The sequence below is a fragment of the Clarias gariepinus genome, chromosome 6, assembly GCF_024256425.1.
Source record: "Clarias gariepinus isolate MV-2021 ecotype Netherlands chromosome 6, CGAR_prim_01v2, whole genome shotgun sequence".
In the NCBI taxonomy this organism is placed as follows: Eukaryota; Metazoa; Chordata; class Actinopteri; order Siluriformes; family Clariidae; genus Clarias; species Clarias gariepinus.
Window position 1 is genome coordinate 13,134,467 of NC_071105.1, and position 27,747 is coordinate 13,162,213.

General features: G+C 37.5%; 1 protein-coding gene across 1 annotated transcript; it reads right to left on the reverse strand.

Moving 5' to 3' along the window:
• Window positions 1-480: 480 nt before the first annotated feature.
• Window positions 481-22,741, reverse strand: LOC128526416 (unconventional myosin-VIIa). Its single transcript, XM_053498241.1, has 48 exons — window positions 22,662-22,741; window positions 22,299-22,340; window positions 21,877-21,978; window positions 21,641-21,790; window positions 20,440-20,624; window positions 18,804-18,925; window positions 18,547-18,689; window positions 18,357-18,470; window positions 18,115-18,268; window positions 17,937-18,013; window positions 17,731-17,850; window positions 17,474-17,613; window positions 17,174-17,384; window positions 16,408-16,543; window positions 16,148-16,311; window positions 15,910-16,050; window positions 15,615-15,773; window positions 15,384-15,476; window positions 15,205-15,299; window positions 15,025-15,109; window positions 14,701-14,919; window positions 14,312-14,521; window positions 13,959-14,171; window positions 13,687-13,854; window positions 12,486-12,782; window positions 11,536-11,696; window positions 11,323-11,449; window positions 11,124-11,243; window positions 9,884-10,057; window positions 9,549-9,776; window positions 9,135-9,302; window positions 8,862-8,979; window positions 8,648-8,774; window positions 8,361-8,512; window positions 7,911-8,092; window positions 7,623-7,741; window positions 7,267-7,421; window positions 6,472-6,625; window positions 5,851-6,006; window positions 4,899-5,004; window positions 4,677-4,790; window positions 4,503-4,590; window positions 3,891-3,997; window positions 3,574-3,759; window positions 2,735-2,851; window positions 2,564-2,647; window positions 1,067-1,186; window positions 481-976 (listed from the first exon to the last, which is right to left on the reverse strand). Exons 2-48 carry the CDS (start codon window positions 22,314-22,316, stop codon window positions 896-898), a joined length of 6,660 nt encoding a protein of 2,219 aa, XP_053354216.1. The 5' UTR covers window positions 22,317-22,340; window positions 22,662-22,741; the 3' UTR covers window positions 481-895.
• Between the last annotated feature and the right edge of the window lie 5,006 nt (window positions 22,742-27,747).

Below are 27,747 nucleotides of genomic sequence, written 5' to 3' on the forward strand. Positions count from 1 at the left end.
TCTTTTATTCTGGATGTCACAGCTGTGTAGTACACACATCGCCTCTTTCTGCTCTAATCGGACGTTCCCTCATCGATATTCAAATACAGTTCACTCTTCTGAATAACACCACTATCTAGGCTTTCTGTCCGCCTCTAGACTTTGTCTGATCATACACTGCCAAGTCTTAATTGGGCTAGATCCAAGCATCTGCATTAAAACACACCCCTCTCTTTATACCATGGCAATGTTTTTTTTGCTCTAAAGAAAAACAGTGTGATGTGACCATTTAAACCAGTATAAAGGGGAATTACACAAAAGCAGAAAAGCCGACAGTCTACTTTTGGTACATGACAAATTTCTCAATGTTCTCAAACACTGTTAATAATACAGTTCTATTTCTGAATTCACAATAATTTAAACAAACTTCCCAGACATCACTCCAAAGGATCATTCACTGGGTCTATAATCATATAAATAAGCACCAGTAAAACCAGTAAGCAATGAGTAATGTTCTTTTTATTTGGCCATTTTTACCAAAGCAACATTTAAAATTTTTTATAATGATATATCATTATTTTGCAAGTGACATAGAAAGCCTAGCGATACTTTACTCTTTACATTTGAAAATAAATAAATAAATGATCAGAAAAAGAACCGCATTAGACTTATTTTAAACATCTTAACAATAAACAGAAGAGAAAAAAGTCTAATCTAAAAGATGTAAAATCTCACGCACAAATCAATGATTTGATATGAGGATTTTAATCACAAAACATATTCTTTTACATTCATAGCAAGCTTGTTTAACCATATACTTTATAATTTTCTGCGTAAAGATCAAAAGTGAAAGTTTGTATGTTTAAAGGCAAAAATCCTGAAATCCTGGTCAGGCCATGTTTCAGTTAATTCCTGTTTAATTCCTGGTTCTTTGTCCTCTTCTCTCATTCAAATACATGGTGGCATAGGACGTCAACAAATCATCAATTTTGTAGCCCTTATAAAGTAAAAAAAAAAAAAAAAAGATTTTTATTATTGGTTTAAATTTGCTATTAAAAAAACTGACAAAGCTATTTTTATTACTTACCAGAGAGGTTTCGCACAGAATCTTGTTTCCTTTAACCAGATTGCCTACAGTCATGTGGAAGTAGGTGCTCCCACTGCACCAGCTTGCAATCGTATTCAACAGGTGTTTTGCTAGGACATCCTTAAAAATGAGGAACAGACATTTGAGAAGTGATTCGTGAAAATCACAAGCTCGAAAATTTGAATGCAAATAGTACTTAATATCTACATGTCTTTATATCTACTCCAAGACCATTGTGGAATGCGCCAAGGCCTACCGATCCGAATATGTGGATATTTGACAAAAGTCTGGACATGATGAATCAGCATACACGAGCAAAGCTCACCAACTATGAGAAGTCCAGAGGTCTCAACAGCTGAGAACCGAACGCAAAGCCCATTTGAACAACATGGCTGCAGAATCGGAGGATGCCCATATATACAGTTGCACCCTTAGGCCCCTCAGCAGGAAATTTAAATTAAAGAATAACAACATAAGCCGGGGAAAAAAAAAAATATATATATATATATAACAACATAAGGAAAGCAGATAGCACATTTGTCAGTTCTCCCAATGAATCTGTGCAACATTGGCAAGAATACTTCCAAGGAATATACAACCACAAAAAACCCCTGGGACCACCAGTCAACCCAGAAGCCCAGAAGCCATCTCAGCCTCAGAAGAGCCAGCAAGAAACATGGAACCCACAATCAGTGAGGTGAAAATGGCCATCAAACTGCCAAAAACCAACATGGCACCTGGTATCAATGGAGTACCAGTCTAGGTGCTCAAGGGAGGAGGCAATATTCTGATCCAACATCTCCATTCGCTGCTTATGCTGATCTGGCAATCATCATTCCACTCTTGAAGGAGGGAGACAGAACAGAGTGCAGGACTTATCATGGAATAAGTCTATTCTCAATAGTTGGAAAAGTGTTCATGAGGATCCTCCAACTGCGCTCATAGAAGCACTAAGAACAAATCATCAGGGAGGAACAAGTTGGATTTCGGCCAGGGCGTGGTTGCACTGATGAGATAGAAACGAATTTGCTGCAATAAACAGATGGTGATTGTGTTCATAGATTTTAAATCGGCCCAGCCTTCTCCAAGGCACTTACAGTGGCTCCAGCAGTTACATCTGCATTCGCAACGAACGGTCAGCAGAGTTTCCAGTCAAAAGTGGTGTCAGGCAAAGGTTGCACGATTTCACCGCTGCTATTTAACATTGTTAAATAGTGTCGTTGACGCCATCACGAGGAAGGCATTCGAGGGCAGGCAGGGTGTCCGGTACGATGAAAACTGGCACTTCACTGATTTAATGTTCGCTGATAATTTTTTTTTTGCATTTTTTGTTGATGACGCTGAAGCAACAGGCATCTTAAACGACATCGCCAATGCTGCACACCCATATGGTTAAAAGATCAATGAGGACAAGATCACAGTCCTGACTAGTGATGGCTTATTTGAAACTGATCACTGCATTGCATTAAATTAAAGCAACAAAAAAAGTAAATTTACCTTGGTTTTAGGGTTTATGATCGTAACCCCCTGTTTGCTGATGGCAAGCCTCACAATATCAGGGAAGTTGGGTTCAGATGTTTGCTGCATCAAAAGAACACAAGCGGGTATTAAATACACATCATAAAAGCAGATACTGTCTTCTCACCTAATAGGGTCACGTTTCATTACCTTTACGTCAAAGAAGGCACAGCCAAATGTGGGCCACTTAAAGATGACCTTCAGGAAGCCCACCATGGCATCCTCTGCCATCATGTTTCCCTGCTTGTTGTATGCAGCAACTATGCTCTAATGAAGATGAATTGAAGAACAACATATTATTTCAAAGCTGTGGTTACAATAAAGGACATTTATTTTTAAACTTCCTACAATAATTAACAAAGATATGACACAATCATTAAAATTTTATTCCGTTAAGTATGTCCTTATTCACATGATGTTTATATCCATGATTATGCTTTCTCTTTTATTGCTTTTGCTGACATATCAGCTTACTCGTCTGTTTTACAATTCAAGGCAATTTTTTTATGACTAAGTCATAGAGCATTTTTTTAATATGTAATTGTATAAGCGAAGATTACAATAGCTTTATTCGTGCTAAAGAAAAAAAGGCAAAAATGCTTGTCATGTTACTTAGACACTACAAAGTCCTCTATCAAAGACTTTCCTGTCTTTAAAAATGTACTGTATATTTACAGCTGTACCTTTGGTTGTTACAAAACTGAAACTGGATACTCCTCCCATGAAAGCAAAAAAACTAACAAAAAAATATATCAAGCATGTCTTAATCTGTCCATGTGGAGCACCCACCAGACAAGTCCCTGTATGAGGCATTACTACTGTCTAAAAACAATAGCATATACTTATGAGCACTAAGCCTGGTACTTGCCCTGGAGTAGACCTGCAGTCACAGACGGTGTTATAGAAAATAAACACCATCAGACCAATCAGGACTGAGCATTAAGAAACACTGTGGTTTAATAAGAGACAATGATGACAAAATTTCTCACCTTTTTCCAGTCCTCGGCTGACATGGCTTTAAGCTGATCACTAGGCACAAGCTCTTTCAGCATCTTGCTAATCATGACAAACTGGGATTTATCATCTCCTACTTTAACCCTGAAGAGGAGAGCAGCCAGCTGTACCATGTCTTCTTTGGTGCAGCGATGATAGCCACGTAAATATTTGGGTAACTCCTATTCACGAAGAGAACTAGTGTTATATTAGTGTTATAATGATAATGAGTATTATCATTAAACTGATAGATTCCTCAGATCCCTTCTTATATTAGAAATTAATCACATGTGGTTGGGAAGAAAGGGTTCACCTGGGGATAGTGAAAAATGCGATCTGCTTCCTGATCTCTCCCAGGGACTACGTTGAACCACAATTTCCTCATGAAATACACCTTACATGAAATGTTCATTGGTCCTCCTGCACAATCATGTAAACACATGGCAAATAAATTACTGCAAATGGGACTGGTTATTTTCTTAATTGACGTTACACTGTTGCAGGATTAGTTTGCAAGTCAAATAAAGAAAAACAAGGTGTAAGTATAATAAATATATAAACATTATTTCTACTGTGATCTTCTACTAATTCAGGGTAAAAAAATACCCTCTTTGTGTTCAATAAATAAAAAAAATGGCATTAGCATAGTGACTCAAGAGTTCTAAACAGGAAAAAAATGGGGCTTCTGTAGCAGATCCTCTGGTGTAGCTCACTCAGAAGCTTATGTAAATTTCCACCTATTTCACACTTAAAAAATTACAAGCCTTACTTTTAGCCATGGCCTAATCACTAATGGTAAAGCATTAATAAAATACCAGTTGTAATTATTCAATTATAATATCCAGAAAAAAAGGATGAATTTAGAAATCCACAAAATTTTGTTAAATACCCAAGTACAGTAGTCACTATACTCCTATGTACTCACCATCCTTAACCATCTTAGTTTTTTTAGACCATTCAGTAATCTGTCTCAGACTGTCGAAGAAGTAGTCTGCCTCATTCAAACTCAGAACCTGCATGGAGATGCAACAGACTGCCAGTTAACATCCAGTGTGACTCTTCAGTTTTGTGGTAATCCCTAGCAACGGTCATAGCTTACCTTGTCTGACGTTTTTACAAAGATGCTGAAGCCGTCATCTGACATCAGCCCGAGTTTTGCACTGATCGTTTTGGCTAAATCCCGGTTCTTGGTGTTATTTGCGACTTCAAATGACTATTCAGAAAAGAGAGACCTCAACATCACTGGGTCCCAGATTTACAAACAGTGGCCTTGTTTTGTTAATTAGTTTATGTAATAATGTGGTAGTTTGTGTTGCATTACCTCCTCGGTGTCATTAGGGAAAAAGATTTTGTGGAAGATCTTAACACGGTTTTGTTGAATGGCATCCAACTCGACCTGGTGAGGAGGAAACTTCCTGGGCTCCATTCTGAGGAAAAGAATACACAAACATGCCAAAGAACCGCCAAACCGTCATAATGTGATATGCAACATACTGTAGATACTGTGTACATACAACAGGTCCATCAACTAGGAACCGTGGAGGACAATGATCTACTTTACAACCGTGGTAAAATTCACACACTACAGGCAGTTTGGGAATGCTAATTAACCTAATCTGCATGTCTTTGGATTGTGGAAAGAAACCAGAGTACCCTTAGAAATCCCACCATGCACAGAGAGAACATGCAAACTCCATGCACACAGACCCCGAGGGAGGGATCAAACCCAGAACCTGGAGCTGCAAGGCGACAGTGCTAACCACTAAGCCACCAAGACACCTAAACTTAAATATACTGTATGTCTTATTATTATGTTGATATTAATACAATAATTAAGAACAGATGAGTTTGAGGTTTAAATTAGTGTTACAATCGCTGAAGGAAGTTTCTCTGTCTTATACTGTTTGGAGTTTTATTTCAGATGCATTATTGTATTTATGATAGAACAACAGCTCTATTTGGTCACTTGCTTATAAGGGATTACTGAGGAGCATAACAAACATGCTTTCAGGGATATAGTTTTAGGCCCATGCTATGCAAGTTTAAAGCTTGTAAGAAAATCTCCATTCATAAGCATTCTCAAATTACTGGTGTGGAATTTTAAGCTGCAAGGTTTTATCCCAATCATTTATTTTCTAAATAATTTTCTCAGATATTGTGCATGTCTTAGTGGGTAACTATTACCTAGTCAATGTGATTTCTCACGACTTTAATCTATACACAAACAGATCTCAGCATGGTCTCCTACACTCTCCATGGTGTGTCGTGCATACCTCAGGGCACCCTGCAGCCTGCGTAGGCAGTCAGAGGCTAATTGCTCTCGCCGCCGGGTGTCCAGAAAGCGCTGTGCATGTTTCAGCAATGAATTACTGGTGGGGAACAGACCACAACACAGCCACAGAAGATGCCAACCCTTATCCATGCTGTGCCTGAAGGTCAAAAAACAGCATATTTATAATTAAAGATTATTAACTAGTTACAGTGTCACACATCACTAGACAAGGCCAAGAACCACCTACTTATATACTTATAGAAGAGACAGTTAGTCCGACACTAGAAGTGTCTAACTGGGTTTACTCATCAATGTGCAAAAACTTTCCAATAAATTTTAAAAATGCATCATAAAGAGCTGTAGCTAGATTAAAGGTAGACTTTTTAAGTCTAAAAGTTTTTAAAAGTTTGTTCCAGCTAAGATTCTCGGTACAACCAAGTTCACCAAGCTGGCTGTGTCAGATCTATTGCACAATTATGTGCAACTGTCCTTTCATAACTGCAAGTGTGCAATTTAAACAGAACACATTCCAAGCTCTTCATTCAGCTTGTAGATAACTTTAACAGAGCAATAAATAAGGTCAATATTCAATCTGTTTTCCACTAACATGAGTTTTTCTTACCGGTTGTTATTGCTTGTCATCTGCTTCATAATCTGGCAGTAGATCTCATCTCTAAGTGCCTCATTCTGCGTGGCTGGTTCAAAGATTTGGTCTGTGAGCTCCAGCGCACTCTGAACTTGTCTGGTGGGATAGTCACCCATGTACTTTAGGATTGGTGCAAGCGAAATTCATGAAGGAATTTATACCCAGTGCATAAATATATTATTACTACTACCAGTATATACTACCAGTAAGTACTAAGTATACTTATTACTAAACTTCTGGCTTATCTTAACTCGAGGCATGCAGACATTAATAATTATTCCTATGATACAGGCAGATTGCAAGTTTTAACTGCACTATAAAAGCAGTTTTAATTTCTTTATATTAAATTACATTAAATGAAATGATATAGATTACATTAAAGAATTAAAGAAGAATTACATTAAAGAAGTGTCACAAAGTGCCTAAAGATATAATAAAAAAAAATGTTCAGATCATTTTCATCTGTTTCTCACTAGTTTATTGGACCGGACTAAAAATGAGAGCCAGAAACTTGCCAAAAATGAGCGCCAAATGTCCGTCAAGACTGCATTCAAATACCATAACATCTTGCTCTTTGAAAGCAAAATATGAAGAAATAAGGGGCGCCTCAAAACGTTTGCACAGAACTCTCAATCATTACTTTATTTCCTTTTAAAGTCCAAATTCCAAATTCATATGGTGCATGGTTTGTTTAGCTAATTGGCATGTATCCTCACTCAAATAAATTATCATGCATCAAAAATTAAGTAAGATTTGATAAGTAAAGGATATCAGTAAAGGCCTGGCAGGCCTGATGGCTGAGCTCTGGGTTTCCTAGCAGTCTCTTAAGCAGGGGCTGTCTGATGGGCTCTCTGGAGTGTGCCCATAGCCTTTCAGGTGCCACGTTTTTTGAAATCACCTGCCTGTTCACATCTTTGGTGGGAGGTCTAAAGAAAAAATGTGCATGAGTATTGTGTTATAATAACTGGTTAGAGTAATTAAGTGGCTGTGAAAATATCAGCATGTTAATAATGTCATACTCCAAAAAAGAAAATCTTGTGTTCCTTGCATTTTGCATTTTTATATTTCTCATTATAAATTCAATAACATTTTTAATTCTACAAAAAAGAGAAAGTTTTTGAAGGTACCTGAAGTACTCAATGGAGAACTCTTTAAGTGTTGCCGGAGGTACTCTGTCTGTAATGGTTCCTTTCATTGTATCATTAATCATATTTTTTCTCTGATCTGGGGACATGCTGAGCAGAGTCTGGACAAACACATCAACCACAATCATTGAACTGTGTTTAATAAATAGTTTACCTGCTAAGAAGTCATAATCTGCTGATCCTATTGATTACAGTAAAACTGCAACCCAGATTTACAAAGGGTTATATAAACAAGTGGTAAAGTTTGTGAATTATGCAGAAAATCCTTACCAAGACTTCATTAGTGGGTTTCGTCAAAGTTGGAACAATGTAGATGGCATCTGTAGGTACTGCGCCTTTTTGTCCTGTTCTCTCATTCTGTCCCTTCACCCAGCCACGGTTGGAAGAAAATTCATCGTCTTTGATAAGGATGATGAGCTCAGATTTTTTAAAGCTAAGAAAGGTAGTATCATCTGAAAAATAAAATAATAAATATATATTTTTAAAAATCACCTGCTGAATTGTTGCTGAGAAATATTAGAAAACAACACAAATAACATAGATGGATGGATACTGACTTAAGCTATTAAATGCTCCAAAATGTGTAACTTTGGGGCAGTGCTACTTAGACAGCATCAGTTCAGTATTTTATATGAAACCAAGTACTGTATATTCTGGAAGATCTGGGAGTCAGACATCAGGGAAAATTGGAAAGGTTATGGGATTTTAAAGGCAGCTGACCTTGCCTGTTGACCTCATGCAGAGCTACAGCATACTGAGAGCGCTCTGTTAGGCCACCTTGGAACAGAACTATCAGATCAACAATGTTTGCAGCACTGACTGTGCTTAGCGTGAAGTCTCCTTTCAGAGTATGCAGATAGACAGTTTGGCTTCTAGGATGAGAAATAGAAAGGAACTGTTAGGCAACACCTGATCAATCACATGCTTAAATATGTTGATGAAAGTGGATTATTGTAACTGTAAATCTGTTGAAGGTATAGTCTAAAGTTAGTTGGCTTGCTATCTACCTCTTGGTGTTTACAGCATTCACCATTGGATAGGAGAGTTCTAGAAACTTCCTCTCACGTTCATCCAGGAAGGTTATTCCCGTCCAGTTGATAGCCAGGATAAATTTGTTTTTGGGTAGAGCAGGGCCTGTTAATATCAAATGTGATGTAAAAATCTTTTGATGTACCGTTATCTTTATAATAACACATTATTCACAATATACAGTAGTTTTACCTGAAATCCTGGACACCTCAAAGAACTTTGAGAAGAACATTGGCCACTTCTCCCTTGCATAGTCCACCACTTCTGCTTTTACATGATCAACTTTGGTATTTGAATTTATATATGGACCCTGACAGACAAAAGTAAAACCTAAGTAGTTACTGTGCAACTTCCTGTTTTTCAGCCAAAGCTTCTTCACTTCACTAGGACTTGCTCAACTGAGAACTTGTTACTGAGAACACTCCAAAAGTTATAAAAAGTATATAAAAAGCACATTTGTTGTACCTGAACATGTGCTGTGTGAACCATCTGAACCCATTTGTCCTCTGGTTTGTTTTCCAATAGTTTGGAGGTAACACAATCCTGGACAACACTCTTAGCCTTCTCCATACTGTCATCTGAGCGATACTGCACAAAAAAATGCTTCGCCGCCAACTGGACAATTACATCCTCCTGTGACAGATAGTAAAATATATTAATTAGTCCATAAAATGTGTGATGTGCTACAGATTGTTTGATTTTTAACATTGTTTTTGCTATGTGCATTAAAATGCATCACCATTTATGTTCTTTTTAAATTATTCTGCATAAGCCAAATATAAACCATTTTAAACAATTAAGCTTTCTCCAGCTTTTCTCCATTCAAAAATCCAAAGAAAACCATAACAATGAACAAATTAGGTCAGTTGGCTCAATTACCTTCTCACATGAGTACTCTCCATACTTCAGTCCTCTAATGACCTGTCTGTAGATAAGTTCAGTGCTGGTGCTGTCCAGGCTGCAGTCATGCCAGGGGGTGAAGATCTCCTTGCGGAAGTAGAGACGCCAGGGTGCATGCTGTTCCTGCCCGCCCTTCCGCTTTACCTCCTGCTCACACTGTGATATGGCATCCATCACATGCTCATGTCCACTGCCGAGAGACCATACCTTTGGGGCACACAAGTATACACTTTACCTGAGCAGTCTGGTCAGGAAAAAAACGTTAGATATTATCTAATGAATATATAATAATAAGGACCAGAGATTTGGCATACCTTGTCATAAACAGCTACATAAAGAGAGAATCCAAACGTGTCTTGCAGTTTAATTTTCTGTGAGAGAATCTGGCAGATTTCTTTAGAAGTAGATGCTGAGTCCACAGGCAGACTTATAGTTCGTCCATCCATAAGAGTTATAGAGATGGCCATTGGTTTCTTAGTCTTGGTTGCCTAATTAATCAGTGAAAAAAAAGGGGGTCCAAAAATAAATACAGGAACAGATCACAGTACTTGGAATGTAAAATTACATTTAGCTTGAACTGTAAAAGCTTATCTTTAATAACTTTTCAAATAAGCCCAAAGAGGTGTAGACAATTTAGATGTATATTGCTGCCCATAGGGTGATATTAAATGTAGGATAAATTAAAATTATTTCATTGACCAGCCATAACTTTAAAACCATTAAGATTAAAACCACCTAGGTTTTGGTCTCCCCTTGTGCCACCAGACGGCGCTGGCCCCTCAGGGTGTGGCTCCACAGGGACTGTGGGTGTGCTATGGTGTCTGGCACTGGGACATTGGATGCGGATTCACTTTTTGTGTGGTTGCAGGGTGGATCAGACTTACTTGTATGGCACATACAAGTGGTGGCTGATTGGATTTGGGGATCTGGGAGTTTGGAGGACTGGTTGGTGGTTTTGGGCCCAACACATAGTGGGCTGTGGTGCACTGGGTGTTCCGGCGCCTTTCTATCGTTGCCAACGTTGACTTTGTTAAGCATTTTTGAGCTGCTTTGTCTTTTCTGTGGGAACAGATTGTACGGGCTGACCTTTGGTGCTCTCGAGCAGCAGATAAGCTTTGGATGCCCACGATCCTTTCTCTAGTTTACTGGTGTATAATTGGTGATCAATGCTGTTCAATTCAAATGGCGGTGGTGGTGATGTTATAGCTGATTGGTGTATATCACTTATAGCAGTACTTCACAATTTTATGAGATTATTTTTTTAACTGCTGTCAATTATATACATGTGTTTAAAGATGTCCATGATTGGCTAGTTTGATTATTGGTTCTGGTTAAAGTAATTTAAATCTGCATTGTTTAAATAATTGTATTAAGATTTTTGTCTCCTTGATGAAATGTCAACAAAATCATAGATCACACATAACATTTTTTTATTTATTTAGGAATTGTAAAAAATAAAATCGGAACAATTCAAAGAACTAGTGAGGGTCTCTAATAAAACATATGTTATTTTAAAAACAAATTAAAAAGGAGATATGATGGAAGACTATTTACCTGTAGCTCAAGCCAGCTGGGAGGCTCTCCACGAACACCGTTGGCAGTTGTGCGCCTCAGTCTTTCTGCACAGTACGGAGCATATCCAACAGGGCCGAGACGAATGAAGCTTTGCAGGTACTGAAAGGAGGAAGCTTAACTAATAAGGAAACTGTAACTTAACTAAGTTACAACTGTAAAGTGGGAGTGCCTGACTCACTTTAATGAAGCGCTCAGTGGGAGGAAAAATGCCAAGGCACAGAGAAAGGAGAATCCAACCTCGGAAGAAGCTGCTTCGATTCCCATTCTCTTGGAGCTGCTTACAAATCTGACAGTAGATCTCATCTCTAAGAATTAGAAACCAAAGATGTATAAACATCTATTTACCAACCTATTGATAGTTTCATATTTTTTTATTAACAGTTTCTTTCACCTGAGGTCACGTCTGACAATGCCATATCCTACAATGATGTGCAACTTTTCAAGAGATGTGAGTGGACGATCAAGGGTGAGTCCTTCTTCAAGCATGTTCTCCTCTTCCTCAGTAATAGTCTGTACAGTAGGTGTTTTGGAAACCTCAGAGCCATCCTCTGGCTGTAGATGCAAAAATTAATGTTAGTACACTAAATATTATCAGATTGGATCATATTAGCAAGATTATACTATAATAATTTTTATTCTTTTATTTTAAAGTAGTTAATGCATATTAAGCAGTCATTTACAAAGTTACATGTGTTATACACAGAGTTATACAAAAAAGTAGTGTTTGAAAATTACATAAAATGCATTTAAAAATCACGTTTTGCGCGGCGGCATCAGTTAACGCGCATGCGCTGTAATCAATCGTCGGACAGCTTTATAGTTTTACATTTAATGTTGTACCGGATTCGCTTTTTTTTTTCTTTTTTTTTTGCTCGGGCGGCACCACAGACACACGGACACGAGGCGAGGTCTTACAGGAAAAGGAGTAATTTTATTTACAAGGAAACGGGAAAGGGGGGGAAAAAAAAGGGTTAAAGGAGGGAGGAAGGAAAAAAAGCTGAGGATTTAAACGCAGAGAAAGCCCGAGATTCGTTAACATTAATTAGCGCCAGCTGGCCCGAACTAGCGGCCCCGCCCCTCACGCACCTGCAGAAGAGGGGGTTGAATACGTGGGGAGCCTACGGAGTGAGCGAGGAGCGTAAACACGTTAAGGCGCACGCCCATCACAGGCGCACGCCGTGACAGATGTTTTCAAAGTAACTTAAAAGTAACGTAATTAATAATCTGATTACGTTTTACATGTAATAATCAGTAATGTAATCAAATTACAATTTTAAAGTAGTAATTAGTCATTTGTAGTATATTACTTTTTGTGAGTAATATCCCCAACACTGGTTATACCTCTTCCTCAATGATCGATGGTTTTCGGGATGCCTTTCGATTTGAGAACCCGTCCTCAGGAAGTGTGGAGGTCTTTCTGTTTCGGGTCAGAAGATCAGCAAAGGTAGAAGACTTTCTGTTTTTGGGACCTTCTGATGGTATTGAGGAAGCTTTCCGAGCCGATACAACTTCCTCTGTCATGGTCGATGTTTTCCTTTTTCCTGACAGCAGATCTGTAAATGTTGAGGATTTTCTGTTCTGAGGCGGCACTTCAGGTGCTAAAGAGTCTCTCTTTGTGTTTTTGTTTCTTAACAGTTTCTTAAAAAGAAGAAGAAGAAGAAATGCATCATCTTTACAATAAACTATATTCACTGGCACATGTGTAAGTTCAGACACTTTTTGTTACTGGTACATCTAGATTACTCTTAAAGAATCTAAAAGTCTAAAACTCTATTTCTGGAAGAGTACGAGGGGTTTTTATGTCAAACTGGGACTTTTGATTGTGCAAAATAACAGAACACAGTTATGAGAATAAAACAAATACCTGTCATTTTCATGTATAATCCCCTGCTACACTAATTCACTAGTAATTGGATACCATTAAGGTAGAACATTTTCTTTAGTAAACCATGAGTCGTGCCTCCTTCATGTCTGAAATGCTGCCCTAGGAACTCCTTTAATTGCTTAGGTGGAACAGGTGAAAATGACTTTAAGCAAAGTCAGGACTGTACGGGAGATGTGGCAAGTACTCCCAGCTGAGGTCCTGTAATATGTAAGTGGATGTTCGTGAGTGAGTATGTGCAGTCCCTATGGACAGATGTGTCTCTTCTACAAGTTGGTGACAAGTTATTTGTCCATTTTTAAGGATCAAGCGTTCCACCCACTAAATGTTAACGGGAACAACTACAGTGGGCTCTGAGCCACCTCGGATAGGATCGTCATTCGTGGACGTACAGCATTCTTTAAATGAGTCTCATAACTGTAGTGTGCTTGAAATTTTCAATTTTACACTTTCATTCACAAGAAATTTCATCACAAGTCCCAGTTTGACTTGAGTGGCACTTGGAATTTTGAACATTGTCTTATTTTAAAAGGAACTACTCAAATAAAATAAAATTCAATTTAGTTTAATAATAATAATAATAATAATAATAATAAAAATATTTTAAAAGAATTTCTTTTGAAAATAAGTCCCTAGGTTACATGTAGAGTTTAAACCTACCTGGTCAAGTCCAACCATGTGGCTGAGACGTCTGTCTTGCCTGGATGCCACATCCTGCTGTAGGGAGTAATCAGCAAATGCTGATCTGCTTGTTGGGACTTTCTGAGCTTTAGGTTCAGGAAGAGTTCCCATAAACCTTAAGATGATCCACCACACTGTTAAAGAAGCCTAAAAAGCAGGTAAATTAAATATAAATTTAGTTTTTGTGCTACAGTAAATCCAGCAGTGCTTACAAACTGGCGCATTCCTCATGAACCAAGAAGCTGCTTTACCAGCACATCGTTTTCGTCTTCATGGTACAAAAGGGGTTGGCGCAGTCGCTGACGGATGTGAGTGGGTGTAGCAGCACCTTGAAAATACATAGATGCAAACTTGGAGAATGAGTACTCATCCAGATCATCGTAGTCTTCCTCAGGAAGCTCTTCCACCATAGGAGCATCATCCAGGTCAATTTCCTCCAACACAGCCCGTCTTCCTTCTAAATCCTAGGTATAAAAATATAGACTATTTTAGCCTAAAATAATTTCACTTATAGAAATGCCGATACAACTAACAATAGTTATCATGGAACATTTCAAGAAACTATTAGGGTGAAATTCTGCAGCCTAATATATTTAGTTCTGACCTCAAAACCTGAAGGTGCCTGACCCTCCTGTCCTCCCACCAGGCTGGGCAGGAAGCCAAAGATTGTGTCCACCATTTCCTGATCATTGATTAACTCGGACTGTTCAGCTGCTTCCTTCTCTCTCTTCTGGCGGAGGATTTGCTCTAACTTTTTCTGTCTCTCCCGAGAAGCTAGCTCCTCTGCCCTGCGCTCTTGCAGTGACAAAAAGTCCTACGAACCAGAGACATAATGAGTTTATGTTTTTCAACATAAAAAAACACCACATCATTAATAAGACACTGAAAGACAATACTCCGCCATTTAGAGAGAATGTCATAAATACTGAAGGTGCAGTGCAATATTCATAGGTCTTTATGGCATCAGGAGACGCTGTAATGTTAATAACCCACATCATTCTTCATCTTCCGGACAGCTTTCCGGGCATGCATCCCTCTGACATGAGCCTGCAGGAGCATGACAGCAGCTCTCTTTCGCTTAAACTCCTTCCTGGCCAGGTAGGTGTGAATCTGCGCCTGCAGCAGCAAGGTGGCCTTACGCTCCAGTTCGTACTGGAGTGCTAACTGACGAGAGCGCACGGTGGCCTGAAGACGAGTATATCCCAGCTGGACCTGTAAATATCATCACCACATTTTAGGACACTAACATATCAAAGACATCTTTTCTAAAAGTATGACTAATTGAGAGCCATTCAATCACAGTTCTTGATATCCCACCATTTTATAGAGTTTTCTGCCTTTGTGTCCACGCCAATGCTTTTGCACAACCACTGCTGCAGACCTTTGTTTAAGAAACTGTTTCCTGCAGTCAGGAAGATTAGCATAGAGCATGGAACAAAACAGTATGTCTACAGTATGTGGTTGTAACCTCTAAAGACTAGCTAAAGAATAGCTAACCTGTGCTTGTATCCTCTCAGGACTTTCTGTATAATGAGAGCTTTCTCGTTCAACGCCTTGTCTCGTTTTAGCTCCAACATTGTATCATGGAAATCCTATAAAAGGGCTCAAATTATTTAAGCATTGGATCATAAATCACAGTATACATTGATCAGCAATGACATGTTAAATGACCATACCTTCAAAAACACCTTAGTTTTGCCAATCTTCCAGTCATCACTAGCACCAAGAACACTCTCACAAATACTCTCACTGCACGCTTTGGCACTTTCCTAGAATAAATATATATTTTTTTGATCTAACACGTTCTCAATGTTCGTATTAATAATAGTGTGCATTTTTGTTGTACTATTCAAACTCAAGCCATGTCTTTACGTGTCTTTAGAATTAAAAGGACAAGTATTTCTCACTGTTTTTGGGTCACAGATAACAGAGTTAAGTAGGACACGATAACGATCCAGAAATTGCTGGAAGGTGTGACGGATCGGGTAGCCAGCTTTCCTGATGCGAATAGTTTCCATCATGCCTGAGTAGCGCAGCTGGCGCAGACACAGCTCTCTGTCAAACAGCTGGATTTTACAGAATACAGCATGAATGAGAACATAATAAATTAAACCAATTTCCCAATCAACTTAAAGCTATCTAATTTATTTACACTTTAATACATACAGAAGAATAAATAGATTATTTTTGCAATGTCCATACCATGGGTTTCTTAAAGTCATTCGGTTTGATGCAGCGAATGAAATAAGGCTGGCATGCAGTCAGAGTTTTCATCAGGGAGTCCAGAGACTGACGAAACTGTCCACATAATGTGGGTACTCGCTTCTTGGTGTCTGTTATTTGCTGAAAGGATAGTATCATTAGTAGCAAAGCTCCTATCAGTTCATTATATGAATTACCTTTTAACAGAAAGTAAACATCAAATCTAATTTCAATTTACCCTCAAGGAAGTCGTGGAGGAGATCATCATTTTGGGGTTGGCATTGCTCTTCCCAGTGATAGCAGGATCACTGTGGAAGATCTGTTTGAGGAGCTTATTGGAAGATGTTTCCACCAATGTGATGAGATCTGAACTAAGAGCATCCCTGTTCTTTTCCAGAAAACCTGAAAAAGGACCAGAATGAAATAATTCTCAATACTTCCCATCAAAAATGAATTAATTTTGCTCTAAAACAAAAAAAGCAAGACATTTCCATTTACCTTTCGAGTTATAATACACTGGCCCAGCAAAGTGCTCAATTCCGAAATTCGTGTCATAACTGTTTTTAGGTGGGACGTAAACTTTGCCTTTCTCATGAAACTTTAACATCTTTTGCAGCAAGGTGGTGTCTGTGCCCTGGAATTAAAGAAAACCACACCAGTGAATAATTACACATACAGCATATAAGTGCAAAGCAAACCCTACTATATTATACTATACTATATATCTTTATAAAATATATACTGCTTATCCTGTGTAGGGACGCAGGGGGCTCGTAGCACTTGGGGCACAAGGCATTGTACATGAATAAGGGGGCCAATGTTTTGAAAAGAATCATCTCAATCACAAGATCATGATTCATACTTATACACAAAAGGCAATCAACACCAATCAATGTAGACTACATGTCCTAAGAGGAAGTTAACCAGAGTATCCAGAGGAAACCCACGAGAAACAAATGTAAAATGCTCCATGCACAAAGGACCAAGTGAAATTCTAAATAGGCAAAGACTCCTTTTTTTATAGTGTAAGTGTGATAACAGGAACTAATTTGTCACGATCTTAAACAATTAGAAGAGCATTAAAAAGCATGTAGTTATTAAAATTAATTTAAAATTGTCATTGTATCATAAAAATAAAATTACTCAGGAAAATAATTAGGAAATTTGTATGTCTTATTGAGTTTTATTTATTTTTTTTAATAATAAATGCCTGTTTCAAAAGACAGTGTGTGTAGTGTAAACATCAATGAATGTATATTTGTACCTTAGGAAAGTGGCTCTCCTCATCAATAAGAGAAAGAATGTTTAGAGGTTTGGTGGCCAGTACATCGAGAGTGCCCTGGTTATCGACATAGTCAATGTGTTTCCAGACGATGTTCTCCTGAGTGTACTCTTCCTGCTCCATCTTAAAGACGTGCCTCACAAAGAACTGCTGCAGCTGCTCATTGGCAAAGTTAATGCACAGCTGTTCGAAGCTGAAAGACAGAGCCGCACAAATTAGAAATAAATAAACAGAATATGAGACAAATATCATCGATGCATGTCTCGATTTCATTCACCAAACCTGTTTTCCTTGAAGTTTTCAAATCCAAAGATATCCAGCAGACCTATTGAGTGACGAGTATCAGATTCCTCAGCCTGCGGCTTGAAAATGGCGTTGTTGATTTTCTCCACAATCCACAAAAACAATTTTCCATAGATGGCCTGTGTAGAATGATTACCCCCATGTTAAGTGGTGCAGAAATATTTCATTTAAGGCTGACAGGAATGGAACAGAGATGGAATTAATGAATTCTGCATAATGATAATTTGAGTCCTGACCTTCACAAAAGCATCCCTTCCATCACTTGCTTGGGCCGAGGAAAGAGGTTTAGACACACACTCCCTGTTAGTCATGAAGGATCTTTGAGTCAAGCTTACATCCAAAGTCTTGACGTCCACCTGCAGAGAAACATATGAAACCAGTTAGGGACATAATGTCAAAGGAGAATAATGAATATTTGAATGCAACATTTTTAAAGAATTACCTCCAACAACTGGGCAGCCATTTTGAAATGAGTAGAAGTGATAATATCACATCCTTCCATATTGTTTGAAATGGTGGCTTAAATGAAAATGAAAACAGAAATACTATGAATATCATTTTCACTGCAAATGATGTGACCCTGTGAGATTTTTACTGTTAACCATTGAAGGCCTTCTCACCTTCGAAGTCCATGTTTCCTAAGTGGAGGATGGCAGCAAGTAGCTTGTGAATTTCCCAGGAATCGTTCTCTGTGAAAGTCAAGATCTTCATGGCTGAGCGGAAATGCGCGTATTCCTTTATATCATCTCGTCCTTCACAGGAAGTGCACTTGCCCTGGATTAAAATCACAATGACTAGGTAAGCCATTATTCAAACCATTATCTTTGCCATTATGAAAAACACAGGTGTGATAGCATCATACCATGGTCAGATAGTTGTACTCCACAGCGTTACCCAGAGACAATATTTTCTTCTGTTCAGCCTGCATGCCCATCAGCATGTAATAAAAAATGTGGTAGTTCCTCTCTTCTTGAGCCTGGACAAGTTTTAAAATGTCATTTATATCTCCAAAACTATTTTATTAAACATAGTGTCAACTTGTTATGGTCTACCTGTCGACAAACACGAGATTTCTCCAGCAGGTACTGTTCAATTCGAGCTCCTTCAATGGAACCCCCCTTACTGAAGTGGATATCAATGTACTTCCCAAAGCGACTTGAGTTATCGTTGCGAACAGTCTTGGCATTACCAAAGGCTAGACAAACAAAAGATAATTTTAGTCCAATATTTACACTGCATCATAAAAAGCAACCCATGATACATAGATAATTTCCTTTAATATTTAATTCAGTGTAAATGGTTGAACTACCTTCCAGTATGGGGTTTGCTTCAAGTATCTGTTGCTCTATCCATGATCGCTGTCCACTCACCGCTGCCAGGTACTGCAGCATCAGTTTCGTGCTTTCTGTCTTTCCTGCACCAGACTCCCCACTTTAATACACAAATTCACAGCACACACACACAAATACACAAGACACATTATGCATACATACTGTAATGTATACATTAAAGTTCTTAAATTTTAGTAAATCTGAAATGTACTGGATTAAATTCCATCAGCATATTTGTATAGCTGGACAGCCCAAAACATTAGTTGGGGATGTAAATATGATTCTATAAACTGTGAATATAGTTAATAAAATTATAGTGGTGTAGTATTTGTTATAAATTACTTCATGTTATGCCACTTAGCTCTTGACACCTATTAACTGAGTTCATATTGGGTCTGTTGTGGTTCCAAATGATCAGAAATGAGTACCATACTAATACCACTACATGTAATACTGACTTTGCAAAATCTGGAGAGTCACATAGTGATGTCCAAATACACATATTTACAGAGATTTCTGGTAATAAATACACCTTGTAATGTAGTATGTCATTCGTTATGAATAACATACTATATTACGAATTAACCAACAAAGAAGAGTATCAACAGGGTTGTGTGGCTCACGTGGTTAAGCCTCTGGGTTACTAAGCCCCAGCACCACCACTGTTAAGCCCTTGAGCAAGGCCCTTAAACCTATCTGCTCCGAGAGCACTGTATCATGGCTGACCCTACATTCTATCTCCAGCTTCCTAACTAGGATATACATGTGACAACTTATTGCTACATGTAACAACTAATTGAATCTTAATAAAGTTTCTTCCTTATACAGTATTTACCACTGTTAAGCCGCTACAAAAAGGAATGGAACTTCAGATGCTGATTTACACATCATGTCCAATCCATGGGGTGCCTGCCGTTTTTAGTTTCCAAATGCAAACATTCTGCACATTACCACTGGGGTTTTACTGCTCTAGGATCATAATGCATATTGTTCCAAAGGACTGTTTCAAAATTTTCAAATCGGCTGCACACACTATGGGTGAAATCTTCACTGCTGCCTCAACAGAGCGTCCACTGCATCACTGTGCCAATAAAGTAGGTAAGATGTGCTCACCAAGACAAGCCAGCATTAAGTCATGAGGAGCTCTGATGTAAGGATAAAGGCATTTATTTAAAGTCCATGCCTTCCTGGTGATTTATTTATTTCATCATCACCACATTGTCTAAATGGATTGGGGAGTCTCAAAACTGGCACGAAGAACTTTATAGTCATCAGGGCTGCCCTCAATTTTATTAGGCTCATGAGCTTAGGCTTCATTCTTCAAGAGAATGAGAGCACATGCCTCTTTTGTCCCTCTCACTAAGATGAGTATTCCTTTCTGTCTGTGGTATTTGGGGTTAAGTTACAGCTGGGACCCATTTTAAATTCCACTACTTCTAACAGCCCCATAGGAACTACCTTTGCACTACATATAACAATCCAATGATCTTTAGCTGTGTAAAGATAACAATCCATGCATCTTTAGCTGTAGCTGGAATTACCATTGCAGGAACTCAACAAACTGCCCACTGTGGCCTCAGACTAAGCACTGAGATACAAGTGTGTTTGACTGACCTGATGATGCAGCACTGGTCTTGGCGGCTGCGGCGCATGTTAAAGAAGCAGCTGTCTGCTATGGCGAACACATGTGGGGGCAGTTCACCTAGACGCCGGTTTGTGTACAGCTGCACCTGCTCTGGAGTGTAAAGTGGCAGAAGCTGGTATGGGTTCACTGCCACGAGAATGGACCCTGTGTATGTCTGAGAAAAAAGAATAAGACAAATATATCACAAAACTGCACCTACAGACACTTACAGCACTGTGCAAAAGTCTTGAGCCACCCCTTATCATGTCATATTAAATACAATTAAATGATTTCAGAAAGCCTGGAGGACTATTCCTCAAGACTACATAAAAAATACAAGAAACTTCTGACTTTTTATAAACAAAATTTCATCAGATAATTTACCATTAAAAGGTTTAAGCAGATTAGTTAAGAATTTTGTAAAACTGATCACAACAGCATCTTTTATGGTCAGAGAAAGCATCCACAGATGATCAGCAGTTACTGAGAAGGTAAAGATGAAATACAGTTGTTGGTAAAGTGAAGCAAATGAGGTGGATCATCTACTCATTATTATCATTTACCTAAATGTAAATAGACACACTGTACACTATACACACGTTGGTCACTGAAAGTAGAAATTTTAGAAAACCTTTTTTTTTTCAGGTGTGTGGAGTTTGCCCCACATCATCACTATGTCATCAGTGTGGCCAGATGCAATGCATTTTAGACTTTATAGAGTTTCATAGGCGGATTATTGATAGATACTAGATTTAGCCCATTATGTCACACCCTGCTGTAATATTTTCATAATACCATAATTTTGCTGAATAAAAATGATCCTATGCGTTACTTTATTGGATATGGTGATTTTTAAACAAATCCAAGGAACATTTCCTCTGAAAAGAAACCTTGACTGTGACACACCCTCATTTTCTGGGAACTAAACCTTCTATAAGGAAATAGGACAGATATCCACACAAATTTATGCTGCAGTACTCTGCTACAGCCAGTATGATCCTCTGAACAAACAAAGGCATATTCGTTCCTATGGAGATAAACAGACCTGCTATTAAGCACTGGGGGCAAAGTCTATGACAAGCAGGCAGCTAGCCTGGCACAGACAGAAACATTCATTCATTAATTTATGGAGCTGTAAACTTTTAATTTATTTTCTGTTTTTTTACACTTGTATCTATCTGGATCACTCACGTAGATGATTCCCTCCCTGTGACGAATCAGGAGGTTCCTGAGCAGGCCAGCATCATTGAGGTCGCCCAACCGAATCATGTCATCTACCCCATTAATGGATGAGGCATGCATGTGCTTCAGGGACTTGTCCTGTTTCTTGACCTTGTGCTCCTGAGATTTACATTATAACATAAACCATTATGTTTTATCACATAATTGACATATTGGAGCAGAAAAGCTATATTGAGTGATATTACCTTTCCTTCATCATCTATGAGCAGAATTTGGCCCGACTCTGAGATTCTGACCTCAGCACCGATCGGCACACCAATGCTAGTGTCCACCCACACATAATCACCCTGAAGCAAAATGAGAAATAGAAGTACAGTTATATGTAAAATATGCAATATCTTAATATTAAGCTGGATGTGTGTTAATGATTTACATTTGGTTGTTTTAATAATTTTAGGTCTGTTCACTCATAGTTCAACATTATAAAATTGGTAGCTTTTTGTAACACAATGTTGCACTATCAAGCAAATCCTCTTATAATTATCCTAAACAAGAATTTAGGCAATTTACAGGAAATTAATTAAAGAAAAAAATGAATGAATTATAACCTTAATATCACTCATGACAAACTTAATTATTTCTTTTGAACGCAGGTGTGATATCTTACCTGTCTTAAGACCACCATGACTGAATTCTTTTATCCCCCTGTCTAAACAACATACAAAAAAAATCTTACATATGGACATAATACATGAATTAATATGAAATCTACACTGACACATCTCATAGAAATCATATTGTCAGAACTGCTGAGAACCAGTAGCATATATAGCATATATATTTAATAACATGTCAAAGGCAATATTTTATCTAAACTGAACCCATCCTATGTCATATATATATACAGAATGGTACAAAAAAATGTCAAATATCAACTAATTCTCACATAATGGGACAAATACTTATTCGACACTTGTACAGTTATAGTCAAAAGTTTTAAATCATCTGCAAAACTAAACAGCCACTTTACCTGTATTTACTGACAGATTATCCAAGGGGAAAAGAAGCCTCTGGCCGTCACCTCGTTGTACATCCAGTGAGGATCAGGTGGTGAGATTAGGCGTTTCCTTGCAAACAACAGTCATTTATGGCCCTTTGACTTTGTTCTCTGTGCATAAAGCCTCTGGTACAATCATGATGATGGCAATAGACAGCATGAATTCACCCTAGTAAGAATGATGTCACTGTGTAAATGTATAGGGATAGACCTTACATAGAATCAGTAATTTAAAAAATGAGGATTTTTTTGTTTTCTCTCTTGATTTTAGTTAACCGTATGAGTGTGTTTTATACTTTTTTGTATGCATTTACAAATAAGCAGATGTATCGCATGTATTGTAATGAACGTGATAATGTAACAGGTGGCGTAATGAGGAAAATGGTGAACCTTTGGACTTGGGCATTACAGAATGTGCACCTTCTGCGTAGGTAATGTTGGATATTAACTCACTAGATAACCAATCCCACAGCTCGTTTATCAGAGCTCTCACTGGTGGTGTCACATTGGGTAGTGGTATAGACTACATTTTTTTAGGCTCTCAAATGTCACGCACCAGATATACCAGTAAAAAAGAGATGTTTAAATAAAACAAAAAACAGGAACTGAAAGAACGCCCACAAGGACAAGATTTCAAGTGCAGAAAAATTTGTTCCAACAGATGGCTGTATAGGTTGGCAAAATTACATAATGCACACAGAGAGAACAGAGGTTATATTACAGGCATAAATCTGCGTGCCCTTAAAATCTAATACGAAGCACACGTATGACGTAACTGCGTCATATGACCAGGGAACACTCAGGGACACTTTCAGCTAGCATTTATTTAAAAAAAAAAACACAACATACTATTCCAATGTTTGATTCAGATGTATAGAGTTACATTCTGGTTAATAACACAAAAAGGTCATTACAAATACAAATGCCTCCAAATTTCAGCCATTTTAGCCTTCTTCAGGGTGTGATCTTTCCAAGAAAAACTAACCTACAGTATATAAAGATTGCAGCCAATCAAAAACATGAAAAAATTTGTGTAAATAGGATATGATCATGTGATCAGGAATCAAGCCAAAAAAATTTTTTTTTAATCATATTAAAAACAGTAATTAAGTATGAAAAATTAAATCTGAGTCCTTCAAAGGAAAAATGTTTTGCCTGACACTAAACATGTTACGTTTTTAATATTGTACAGGGGGAAAAAAAAGTAATGTTATCAGAAAATGAAGGGCAGTGCACTGACGAAGTGGTTAGCCCTGTGGCTTGTGAATAAATGAATGAATGAAATAGTGAATGAACATCTATGCTTGTTAATAAAAGTTATGTGAAGGTTTGGTTAAATTCCCATCAATAGTTTCAAAGGAGTTGTGGCTAGAAAAACAGTGTAACAACAATGACGATGACACAGACACAAGATGACAGAGAGCAATGCCTATATGTGGCCTACATTTTGTAGGTAGGTGACTCATAAGGCAGTTAAAAATATGGTGGTAGAAAAAAACCTCCCAGTCATTTTTTAAAGTGCAAATCCAGTAAGTTTCCCTCAGCTCTAACTGATTAGGTGAGGTGTTCAAAATAGTATATTTTCTAAAACGTTTCTCGACTATAAAGGTTCAACACATAGCCCAGAAGCAGAGAATCTATTGTTTATCTAAAAGTCTCACATTCACTCCTATAAACTCACCCAAAGAATTTTAGACTAAAGTAGACTCTATCACAATCTACATCTTAAAATGTCATACCACAGTGAACCACAATATGCTGACTCACATTTACCCATTCAGTCTAAATCAATAAACAGACATTTGAGACCAAATCCACCATTGTTGCTAAGATCTTTAATCCAATCCAAATGTGAAAAATAATTTAAATTGCATCTTCACTTAGATTGGTGATGCCTATATTCAAAGCAACTAACAAGAAATGCTTTAAATAATCTTTCAATGTATACATCTTGATATCGTTTTGATAGGTCATAAACCAAGAGTCTAAAACAACACGCAGTCTAAAACACTATTTGGATGTTATAAACAAATATTGACAATATTTAAGGAACATTTAGGTGTTTAGGTGTCATTTAAAGACTACCAGTAATTCAGCTGATCAAAAAGTTTATTCCAACTTGCCAGCTTGTGGAAGAGATGAATCTATCTGTGGGTACTGTACACACAATCATTTAGAAACACTGCTTGCACATTACAGGAACTTGTCTGGGAGTTATTTCCACATCCCATGTAGAGTTATGACCTCACTCCAAGCCATTTCCCCATATTTGGGCCATTTAAGGAATTCCTTGGAAGCCACTGTTTCAGATGTGAAGCAGACTGTCCGATCATGACTCCATGACTCTAACTGAAAAAACTTTCTACCTTAATGGCTTCGAAGCACTAGTAAAACCCTGGGATAATTGCATTAGTGTAGCAATAGATTATATTGAGAAAAAAGGTAGTTTTTACTCTCATAACTGTTCCAGGTTGACTTGAATGCCCCTTGTAAGTAACATCTTAGGCTTATAGTAAATTGTCTTTGTTATCTACAAGACTTACATTTACTCCTATAAACTTAGACTTAAGAAAACCTTTTTAAGTTCTATCGTAATCTACATCTTTAAATGTGGTACTACAATTAACCACACTATGCTAAATCACATTTACCCATTCAATGTGAAGCAGTAAACAGACCTTTGATGCCTAAGTCCACCAAAGTATTTATAATTATTTTTTAAACTAGGGTCATACAAACTTACCATGTTGTTTAACAATAAAAAGAGGAAAAGCAAATTAAATTTAACAAAGAACAGGACAGAGCTCTTTCAAAGCGCTCATTGAATAATGATGATATCATCATAAAAGGAGCATGTGTTGTCTGGGAGGCGGCACGGTGGTGTAGTCGCATTGCACCTCCAGGGTCTGTCGCCTAGCACCTCCAGGGTCTGTCGCCTTGCACCTCCAGGGTTTGATTCCCCACGAGGCTCGATTCTTGTCTCTGTGTGCATAAAGTTTGCATGTTCTCCCGTGCTTGGTGGGTTTCCTCTGGGTACTCCAGTTTCCTCCCACAGTCCTAAGATATGCAAATTATCCGTAGCGTGAATGAGTGTGTGAGTGTGTGTATGTGTATGTGTGTGTACCCCGCAATGGATTGGCACCCTGTCCAGGGTGTACCTTGCCTTGTGCCCTAAGCCTCCTGGAATAGGCTCCAGGTCCCCACAACCCTGAGAACAGGATAAAGTGGTATAGAAGGTGAGTGAGTGAGTGAGTGCTGTCTGGGGCAAAGAACAGTATATCCAAGAAACATTACAACAGCAGGACAATTGTAATTATTTTAAAACTCTTCTATCTACTTTTATTGATGAATTAAAAACTTAATTGAGGTATATTCTTGCGCTAATAATGAGAAATTAATTGCAGACTATGTCTGTTTAGCCTGAACTTTGTGGCTAAAATGAAGTAAACAGCTTTTCTTGCTGGATTGGTTGAATCTTGTCTAAAAGACAGAATGAAGAAGATGAAGAACCAATCTAACTTCATTCCATGTAAAGACAGGAGTATAAAAACCTGTATGACATGTCCTTTGCCTTTTTTTTTTTGGCATTAGCAAACATGTATGTCATAAAACCTACTCTGGCCTGATTGCTCTAAGTGTATTTATGTAAATGTCCACAACAATCCATACTGAAAGTATCTTGCACAACCACTAAGAAGAACAACAAGTGTATGTGAATCTCTGAATCTTTACAATTGTTGATTTGGTTTTTTTTTATTCATATGTTTATGAACTTTTTCCCACTTTTATACAAGATTTTAAACACCCTTTAAGTACAATAAACTGCAAGATATAAATATATTGAGTATGAAATACTGACCATCAGATGTAATGCCCCCTACAGGATTTCTACTGCAGCTTGTGGACTTCATATAGAAAATGATAAGCATGTTAAGCATTGTAAGCAACTTGTCTTAAGATATTAGGTCAAACCACAAGTCTAACAAATTCAAACACAACATCTTGTGCTGATGTAGAAATATATCAACACAAGAATTTATCAGTCAAAAAGTCAAAGGTCCAAAGAGCTACAAACCAAATTTACTTTGTTACAGAATACCATATCCATACAGGAAGCACAAAATATGTAAAAGATTCACAAGAATTTGGATATTTTAAGAAGTGATAGTACACTAAGGGAAATCTTGCTTTTGCTTTCAAAATGCACCTGGTGTTGGATAGAATAGTTAAAAATCACCTTAAACCTCCAAAAGTAAACATCTGGTTGGCCACTAAATCAGGTAACCACATGTGTGGAAATTGCAGGCATTGTATAATTATGGGTAAAACTGATATTTTTAGATCCCGAAAAAAGAATTTAAAATTGTTTCTTTTATTATGTGTAATTCACCATATGTTTTGTACTGATTTGAATGGCCCTGTATTTATATATAGGCAGAACAAAGAGGAATTTGAAAGTGAAATTGTTGATGACCAGTTAAAACCAATTGTAACTTAAATGACATTTTATATAATGATGTTCTATTTAAGTAATAGGTTAAAACTTATAAAGGCTTTTGTTTAATTAATACAATAATCTAATGCGATGAATAGATGGAAGGATGTATACTTTATTGATCTCAAAGGAAATTCCAGATAACCATAAGCAATAGAGACAGTAACACAAAGACATGTTATAGATGGGATTGCACAGTGCGTATAGTCTGTATATCTTACATATAGTCATATATCTTATATGTAGTCTACACAGACTATATACACACAGGGTAATATGAGAACTGACCAGACATTACTAGTGAAATGGTATAAACTAAAAAAAAAACTACAAGATATAAGTAGCATATAAATAAAGCATATTAATCACAAGCCCTATTAAGTAGACTATTATAAATAGTTTATTTAACATTTTATCATATAGTAATTCATAACATACATATAGAAGACCAGACATAAATGTAAATCTGTATCTATATATTTTTTTTACATTTATGTCTGGTTTTCTGTATACTATAAAACCAGACAAAAAAAATTAAATATAAACTACTGAATCGTTACTCTA